At 42.4% G+C, this 10,000-nt stretch overlaps 1 protein-coding gene across 2 annotated transcripts in view; it reads left to right on the forward strand.

The window, feature by feature from the left end:
* Window positions 1-10,000, forward strand: part of LOC118375292 (neurofibromin-like) — a 120,934-nt gene that overhangs the window by 101,155 nt on the left and 9,779 nt on the right. For both annotated transcript variants that reach the window (XM_052467799.1, XM_052467803.1), the window contains exons 46-51: window positions 396-527; window positions 4,133-4,268; window positions 4,426-4,583; window positions 6,704-6,945; window positions 7,917-8,017; window positions 8,609-8,751. In XM_052467799.1, coding sequence (XP_052323759.1) covers window positions 396-527; window positions 4,133-4,268; window positions 4,426-4,583; window positions 6,704-6,945; window positions 7,917-8,017; window positions 8,609-8,751 — 912 coding nt within the window. The remainder of the gene's footprint in view (window positions 1-395; window positions 528-4,132; window positions 4,269-4,425; window positions 4,584-6,703; window positions 6,946-7,916; window positions 8,018-8,608; window positions 8,752-10,000) is intronic.

Here is a 10,000-nt window from a genome sequence, read left to right on the forward strand (position 1 = left end):
TCATAAAAATGTTTGAAATGATGGTATTTGTTTGGGTCTATTCTAGCTAGATAAAGAATAGATGGATGAAAGACATTGGCCTGACTTGCTGAGCCGCTGATGAAAACCTGTCTTCCCTACTGTCAGAGACTCAAACTGGCTCTATTGACTAGGTGCCCTTGTCCTGCAGTGACAAAGAGCTTGGCAGCAGTTGTTGGTGTTTTCACTCTGTAGTCTACTTGTCACTAGCTGCATTTAATGTTGTGTACTCTGTAGGTCTTGATGTGTTTGAATGCTAACCGTGTTGAATGAATGTGGCCATGCTAAAATGTACCAAGCTAGCAGTGGAGTGGTGTATGGCTATGACTAACGTGCCACTCTGTTTTCCTTCTCCTGTGTCTGTGTCTATTTTGAAGGCTTCAGACACCCGTCCCCCACCACGGTGGCTCGGACGGTGCGTATCCTCCACACGCTGCTGGCCCTGGTGGGAAAACACCTCAACTGTGACAAGTTTGAGGTCAACAGCCAAAGCGTGGCCTACCTGGCAGGTCAGTTCCAGTCAGTCGCCTACACACTGACTCCACTCAGCCACACTTTGTGTTGACTAACCAGACCTCTGTGTCAACTCACTGGATCTGCAATGTGCTATTTGGATAGCAAGCAGTGTGTTGCTTTAAAAACATGTTTGTAAAACAGATCTGATGGTCTGTCATATTGTGCCTCCCATTGTTGGAATAACCTGCAAAATGACTTGTATCTTGATTTCCTGGTGCCGGTAGATCAGTTGACTGTGGTGTTAAATGTATTCATTGGGGATTGCAGTTTATATTGATACAATGGTTTATTTGTAGAAATGGTGGTATTGTACCTTGTAGTTTATTTTATTATTCATCAAATCAAGTTTTATTGGTCACATACACATGGTTAGCAGATGTTCATGTGAGTGTAGCAACATGCTTGTGCTTCTAGTTCCGCAGTAATATCTAACAAGTAATCTAACAATTCCCCAACAACTACCTAATGCACACACATCTAAAGAGGTGAATGAGAATATGTACATGGATGAGCGATAGGCAAGGTGCAATAGATGGTATAAAATACAGTATACACATGTGATATGAGTAATGTAAGATATGTAAACATTATTAAAGTGGCATTATTTAGAGTGGCATTGTATAAAGTGACTAATGATCCATTTATTAAAGTGGCCAATGATTTCAAGTCTGTATATAGGCAGCAGCCTCTCTGTGTTAATGGTGGCTGTTTAACAGTCTGATGGCCTTGAGGTAGAAGCTGTTTTTCAGTCTCTCGGTTCCAGCTTTGATGCACCTGTACTGACCTCGCCTTCTGGATGGTAGCAGTGTGAACAGGCAGTGGCTCGGGTGGCGATCCTTGGCGATCTTTTTGGCCTTCCTGTGACATCGGGTGGTGTAGGTGTCCTGGAGGGCAGGTAGTTTGCTCCGGTGATGCGTTGTGCAGACTGCACCACCCTCTGGAGAGCCTTGTAGTTGAGGGTGTTGCAGTTGCCGTACCAGGCTCTGATACAGCCCGAAAGGATGCTCTCAATTGTGCATCTGTAAAACTTTGTCAGGGTTTTGGGTGACAAGCCAAATTTCTTCAGCCTCCTGAGGTTGAAGAGGCGCTGTAGCGCTTCTTCGCCACACTGTCTGTGTGGACCATTTCAGTTTGTCTGTGATGTGTACGCCGAGGAACTTAAAACTTTCCACCTTCCCCACTGCTGTCCCATCAATTTGGAGAGGGGGGTGCTTGCTCTCTTTACTGTTTCCTGAAGTCCACGATCATCTCCTTTGTTTTGTTGACGTTGAGTGAGAGGTTATTTTCCTGACAACACACTCCCAGAGCCCTCACCTCCTCCCTGTAGGCTGTCTCTTCGTTGTTGGTAATCAAGCCCATTAATGTTGTGTCGTCTGCAAACTTGATGATTGAGTTGGAGGCGTGCATGGCCACACAGTCGTGTGTGAACAAGGAGTACAGGAGGGGGCTGAGCACGCACCCTCGTGGGGCCCCTGTGTTGAGGGTCAGCGAAGTGGAGATGTTGTTTCCTACCTTCACCACCTGGGAGCGGCCCGTCAGAAAGTCCAGTTGCACAGGGCAGGGTTCAGACCCAGGGACTAAAGCTTAATGATGAGCTTGGTGGGTACTATGGTGTTGAATGCTGAGATATGTTCAATGAACATCATTCTTACATACGTATTCCTCTTGTCCAGATGGGATAGGGCAGTGGGCAGTGCGATGGCGATAGCGTCATCTGTGGACCTGTTGGGGGGTATGCAAACTGAATTGGGTCTAGGGTGGCCGGGTAGGATGGAGGTGATATGATCCTTGACTAGTCTCTCAAAGCACTTCATGATGACAGAAGCGAGTGCAATGGGGCGATAGTCATTTAGTTCAGTTACCTTAGCTTTCATGGGAACAGGAACAATGGTGGCCTTCTTGAAGCAAGTGGGGACAGCAGACTGGGATTTATTGATTTTATTTAGCCTTTATTTAACCAGGAAGGGCTCATTGGGATTTAAATTATCTTTTTCAAGAGCATCCTGGCCAAGAGGGGCAGCACCAAGTCATTACAAAAATTACAGACAAACAACATGAAAAACCATAGAATTCACAAGAGTATAACAAAATCAAAAACAGCATATTAAAAACATTGACAGGTCTCAAGATCATTCATCAGTGATTTAAAAATACCAATCGGGACAGGTTCTTCCAGTTTAAAACTATTTTGTAAGGCATTCCAAGACGATGGCGCAGAGTACATAAAAGCCCTTTTACCAAATCCAGTTTGGACATTTGGAACAGTTAGAAGGAAAGAGTCCAGCGAACGAAGAGAGTACCCACCACATTTCTGAACAATAAAAATGCCCAAATAAAAAGGTAGTAAACCCAAAATGGCTTTGTAAATAAAAGTATACCAGTGACTGAACCTACGAGTGACTAGAGAAGGCCAGCCAACCCTGGTATACAAAGTGCAGTGGTGCGTAAGGGTTTTGTAGTTTAAAATAAATCTCAAAGTGCCATGGTAAAGGGTGTCAATTGATCTCAAACACTGAGCGGAAGCATTCATATATAAAATATCCCCATAGTCTAGTAAAGGTATAAATGTAGCTGATTACTAGCCTCCTGGCTTCAAAAGAAAAACAGCCCATATTTCTAAAATAAAATCCCAATTTCAGCTTCAATTATGTTGTAAGTTGTGGAATATGCTATTTAAAAGAGAGGCCATCATTAATTAAAATTCCAAGATATTTATATGAGGTTACAACCTCAATCTCCTTGACAGGTCCCTGACCTGTCAAGGAGATTGAAAGGTTCAGATTGAAAGGTTCAGAGGTCTATTTCTTGCTTTAGAAAACACCATTAGTTTAGTCAGTATTGAGGATAACCTTCAATTGACACAAGGTATGTTGAACAGTATAAAAAGCAGTTTGCATGTTCTGGAAAGCTTTTGTAAGAGATGAGGCACAACAGTAAATAACAGTATCATCAGCATAAAAATGAAGTTGCGCATTTTTTAACATTTTGTCTAAATAATTTATAAAAATAGTGAATAAGAGAGGACCAAGTACAGAGCCTTGGGGCACACCATTAAAGACAGACAATTTAACAGACATAAATAAGCCCGTCAAATTGAGTGCACTGAGTTCAATCAGACAGATAGTTAGCAAACCATGCAACTGCATGCTCCGAAAGACCTACACTCTACAGTCTCTGCCTTCGTATAGCATGATCAACTGTATCAAAAGCCTTCGAGAGATCAATAAAAAGTGAGACACAGTGCTGTTTTTAGGGATTGGATAGGGATTGGTTGAATATGTCTGTAAACACACCAGCCAGCTGGTCTGCGCATGCTCTGAGGACGTGGCTAGGGATGCCGTCTGGGCCAGCTGCCTTGCGAGGGTTAACACATTTAAATGTTTTACTCACGTCAGCCACGGAGAAGGAGGGGGGTGGCCCCCCCGGGCAGCAGTCCTTGTTTTATTTGGAATGTTAATTTTCCGTGAATAAATGTTTTTTTATTTTTTATCATGTAAAATAAGGAATTGTCGCCTCTTCATAAATATTTCTGCAATGATCCCATCACTGGTTTTCACTGCTCTGGTGTGTGTCTGTGTGACTGAATGTGTGTGTGCAGCCCTGCTCACCGTGTCAGAGGAGGTGCGTAGTCGCTGTAGTCTAAAACACAGGAAGTCTCTGTTGCTGTCTGAGATGGGCATGGAGAACGTTCCCATGGATGCCTACTCTCTGCACCACACTGACCCCAGCTTCAGGTGAGGCGCTCTACATCAGACACTTAGAACCTGAATAGGTTTCATCTTTCCAAAGTTGCGTCAGTCATTTTCTGTAATACATGTTGTTGGTAAATATATTTACAATCAAGCTTGAATAGTTCTATCCTTACCTGTATCCTCCATCTCCTCCCCTCAGGACACTGAGAGAGTGCCAGCCGTGGGCGTCTCCCAAGGTGTCAGAGCGCTATCTGAATGCCTACTACCCCACGGTGGGGCAGATGAGCCCCCGTACACGCAAGTCCATGAGCCTGGACATGGGCCAGGCCTCCCATGCCAACACCAAGAAGCTGCTGGGTAACTATAACGTTGCTGCTAAACAACACTGTTAATGTTGTCTAAGAGTTCCCCTTAGCATTGTTGTTTGGGCTCCCGAGTAGCGCAGTGGTCTAAGGCACTGCATCTCAGTGCAAGAGGCGTCACTACAGTCCCTGGTTTGAATCCAGGGTGTATCATATCGCGCCATGATTGGGTAAGGTGTAGCACAATTGGCCCATCGTCATCCGGGTTTGGCCTGGGTAGGCCGTCATTGTAAATAATATTTTTTTCTAACCGACTTGCCTAGTGGCAAGAAAAAGTATGTGAACTCTTTGGAAATACCTGGATTTCTGCATAAATTGGTCATAGAATTTGATCTGATCGTCATCTAGGTCACAATAATAGACAAACTCAGTCTTCTGAAACGAATAACACGCAAACAATTATACGTTTTCATGTCTTTTATTGAACACACAGTGTAAACATTCACAAGGAGGATGGGTGGGAAAAGTATGTGAAGCCTTGGATTTAATAACTGGTAGACCCTCCTTTGGCAGCAATAACCTCAACCAAATGTTTTCTGTAGTTGCAGATCAGACCTGCACAACGGTCAGGAGGAATTTTGGACCATTCCTTTTAACTGTTTCAGTTCAGCAATATTCTTGGGATGTCTGGTGTGAACTGCTCTCTTGAGGTCATGCCACAGCATCTCAGTTGGGTTGAGGTTAGGACTCTGGACTGGGCCACTCCAGAATAAGCATTTTCTTCTGTTGAAGCCATTCTGTTGTTGATTTACTTCTGTGTTTTGGGTCATTGTCCTTTTGCATCACCCAACTTCTATTGAGCTTCAATTGGCAGACAGATAGCCTAACATTCTCCTGCAAAATGTCTTGATAAACTAGCAAATTCATTTTTCCGTCTGATTGCAAGCTGTCCAAGCCCTGAGGTAGCAAAGCAGCCCCAAACCATGATGCTCCCTCCACCATACTTTACAGTTGGGATGAGGTTTTGAGGTTGGTGTGCTGTGCCTTTTTTTCTCCACACATAGTGTTGTGTGTTCCTTCCAAACAACTCAACTCTAGTTCCATCTGTCCACAGAATATTTTGCCAGTAGCATTGTGGAACATCCAGGTGCACTTTTGCAAACTTCAGACTTGCAGCAATGTTTTTTTTGTACAGCAGTGGCTTCTTCCGTGGTGTCCTCCCATGATCAACATTCTTGTTTATTGTTTTACGTATCGTAGACTCGTCAACAGCGATGTTAGCATGTTCCAGAGATTTCTGTAAGTCTTCAGCTGACACTCTAGAATTCTTCTCAACCTCATTGAGCATTGTGAGCTGTGCTCTTGCAGTCATCCTTGCAGGACGGCCACTCCTAGGGAGAGTAGCAACAGTGCTGAACTTTCTCCATTTATAGGCAATTTGTCTTACCATGGACTGGTGAACGTCAAGGCTTTTAAAGATACTTTTGTAACCCTTTCCAGCTTTATGCAAGTCAACAATTCTTAATCTTAGGTCTTCTGAGATCTCTTTTGTTTGAGGCATGGTTCACATCAGGCAATGATCCTTGTGAATAGCAAACTCAAATTTTGTGAGTTTTTTTATATGGCAGGGCAGCTCTAACCAACATCTCCAGGTTAGCTGACTCCTGACTCCAATTAGCTTTTGGAGAAGTCATTAGCCTAGGGGTTCACATACTTTTTCCAACCTACGCTGTGAATGTTTAAATTATATATTCTGTATAGACAATAAAATACAATTTGTGTGTTATTAGTTTAAGCACACTGTCTATTGTTATGACTTAGATAAAGATCAGATCAAATTTGATGACCAATTTATTCAGAACCCCAGGTAATTCCAAAGGGTTCACATACTTTTTCTTGCCACTGTAGTTAAAGGTTAAATTAAAGTATATATATTTATACTGCTGCACCAGAGGTGTATCATGCGAGCCATTTTATTTGGTGTATACTGTGTATGCTTGGAAGCCCTGCTCATGCTGACTATGATCAGGCAACATTGACTACAGTGTAAGTTACATCTCAAGAAATACACAGCTGTAAGATAGACATCCCATGTCACCACTCACAATCTTATTCCCTAGACCCTCTCCTCACCCTCTTCAATCATTACCTCGACACTGTGGTGTATTTCTACAGACTACAGGAAGAGTTTTGATCACTTGATATCGGACTCCAAAGCACCAAAGAGACCAGAGACGGAGTCTGGCGTCACCACCCCGCCTAAGGTGAGGTGTGTGGCCGAGAACGCCTACGAGATAGACAGCCAAAGAATGGGCCACTCCCACCTCCGCAAGGTGTCTGTGACAGAGTCCAACGTCCTACTGGACGAGGAGGTGCTGACTGACCCCAAAGTCCAGGCCCTGCTTCTCACTGTGCTGGTGAGGGGAAGAACACATACACACGCAGAAACTCACACCTGGCAAAATAAGAAGTACTTGCAAAGTGGGTAATAAAATATGAAGTACCTATCAAATGTTATTTGTCACATACACATGGTTAGCAGATGTTAATGTGAGTGTAGCGAAATGCTTGTGCTAGGGTAATAAAATAAGAAGTACTTATAAAGCGGGTAATAAAATAAGAAGTACTTATAAAGCGGGTAATACAATAATAAGTACTTATAAAGCGGGTAATACAATAAGAAGTACTTATAAAGCGGGTAATAAAATAAGAAGTACTTATAAAGCGGGTAATAAAATAAGAAGTACTTATAAAGCGGGTAATAAAATAAGAAGTACTTATAAAACAGGTAGTAAAATAAGAAGTACTTATAAAACAGGTAGTAAAATAAGAAGTACTTATAAAACAGGTAGTAAAATAAGAAGTACTTATAAAACAGGTAGTAAAATAAGAAATACTTATAAAGCTGGTAATAAAATAAGAAGTACTTATAAAGCGGGTAATAAAATAAACAACAGTCAATAGTCTGGACACACCTACTCATTCAAGGGTTTTTCTTTATTTTTACTATTTTCTACATTGTAGAATAATAGTGAAGACATCAAAACTATGAAATAACACATATGGAATCATGTAGTAACCAAAAAAGTGTAAAACAAAACAAAATATATTTTGTATTTGAGATTCTTCAAAGTAGCCATCCTTTGCCTTGATGACAGCTTTGCACACTCTTGGCATTCTCTCAACCAGTTTAAAAATAAAGAAAAACCCCGGAATGAGTAGGTGTGTCCAAACTTTTGACTGGTACTGTATATGTAACACTAGTTACTGCTACGGTCTAATTAGTCATCATGAATGCACATAGGGAGGCAGCAACATAGCTTACAGCCTTCTACTGTATATAACTGGTTCAGTCTGTAAACGCATGCGCTCTGTTTCTCTGTCCAAGGCCACCCAGGTCAAGTACACCACAGACGACTTTGACCAGAGGATCCTGTACGAGTATCTAGCTGAAGCTAGCGTCGTCTTCCCTAAGGTCTTTCCCGTCGTGTAAGTTAACATGCCGATAATCTCCCAGGCAAAACCAAATACATAGCCTCAGGCCCTACTTTTTCCATAAGCAAACCTAGAGAATGGAGAAGACTTTGGGAAATTATTTGAGAGCCTAAAAGTTGGATAGCTCTCGGTTTTGGCCAACAGTAGTTGTTTTTTTGGGGTGAGGAAAGACCACTGATCTTCTGAGAAGGGTCCTGTCCTGCCTCAAATTCATCCTGGGAGTTGTAGTGTGGTTGACCTAGCTAGAAATGTAGTTTGGGTTCAGTTTCTTTTAGGGTTTAATAGTGGAGTCCCTGTGAGTCAGAAAGTCTTTATCCCACACATGCATACGTTATATGTGGGCGGTTGTTTGTAGTTTCATTTGAAGTAGCACTCTCTCTACCAGCAAAATGTCACGGCTTCAAAATATAGTTTAACTTGTAACTGTCTCGTATGAGGCCTAGTTATTCACCAGTGTGTTAGAGTCCTGTCATGATATGTGTTGACAAGGTCACTGGGAAAGGGTGATGCGGAGTGTGGTGTATAATGATTGTGGCCTACCTACCTAGCCGATGTTGATCTTAATGTGTTTCCTCATCTCCTCAGCCACAACCTGCTGGACTCTAAAATCAACACGCTGCTGTCTATGTGCCAGGATACCAACTTGCTGAACCCAGTGCATGGCATCATTCAGAGTGTAGTTTACCATGAAGAGTCTCCTCCACAATACCAACCGTCCTATCTACAGAGTACGTACATACATCTACAGGCCTGCTCTACCCATCTCTCTCTCTGTCTATCTCAGTCCCTATCACCTCCTCGACCTCATCTCTCATCCTTCTCTCTCTGTCCATCTCAGTCCCTATCACCTCCTCGACCTCATCTCCCATCCTTCTCTCTCTGCCCCTCCCTTTCCCTCTCCCTCTCTCAATTCAAATTCAAGGGCCTTTGTTGGCATGGGAAACATACAGTACCAGTCAAACGTTTGGACACACCTACTCATTCCAGGGTCTTTCTTTATTTTTACTATTTTATACGTTGTAGAATAATAGTGAAGACATCAAAAGTATGTAATAACACATATGGATTCATGCAGTAAACAAAAAAGTGTTAAACAAATCAAAATATATTTTATATTTGAGATTCTTCAAAGTAGCCACCCTTTGCCTTGATGACAGCTTTGCACACTCTTGGTATTCTCTCAACCAGTAGTTACCTGGAATGCATTTCAATTAACAGGTGTGCCTGTTTTGTGGAATTTCTTTACTTAATGCGTTTGAGACAATCAGTTGTGTTGTGACAAGGTAAGGGTGGTATACAGAAGATAGCCCTATTTGTTAAAAGAACAAGTCCATATGGCAAGAACAGCTCAAATAAGCAAAGAGAAATGACAGTCCATCATTACTTTAAGACATGAAGGTCAGTCAATTCAGAAATTTCAAGAACTTTGAAAGTTTCTTCAAGTGCAGTAGCAAAAACCATCAAACGCTATGATGAAACTGTCTCTCATGAGGACCACCACAGGAAAGGAAGACCCAGAGTTAACTCTGCTGCAGAGGATAAGTTCATTAGAGTTACCAGTCTTAGAAATTGCAGCCCAAAAAAATGCTTCACCGAGTTCAAGTAAAAGACACCTCTCAACATCAACTGTTCAGAGGAGACTGCGTAAAATCAGGCCTTCATGGTGGAATTACTGCAAACAAACTACTACTAAAGGACACCAATAAGAAGAACGGACTTGCTTGGGCCAAGAAACACGAGAAATGGGCATTAGATCTGTCCTTTGGTCTGATGAGTCCAAATTGTAGATTTTTGGTTCCAATCACTGTGTCTTTGTGAGATGCAGAGTAGGTCAACGTATGATTTCCGCATCTGTGGTTCCCACCGTGAAGCATGGAGGAGGAGGTGTGATGGTGTGGGGGTGCTTTGCTGGTGACACTCAGTTATTTGTTTAGAATTCTAGGGACACTTAACCAGCATGGCTACCACAGCATTCTG

Source organism: Oncorhynchus keta, chromosome 18 (genome assembly GCF_023373465.1).
Source record: "Oncorhynchus keta strain PuntledgeMale-10-30-2019 chromosome 18, Oket_V2, whole genome shotgun sequence".
NCBI lineage: Eukaryota > Metazoa > Chordata > Actinopteri > Salmoniformes > Salmonidae > Oncorhynchus > Oncorhynchus keta.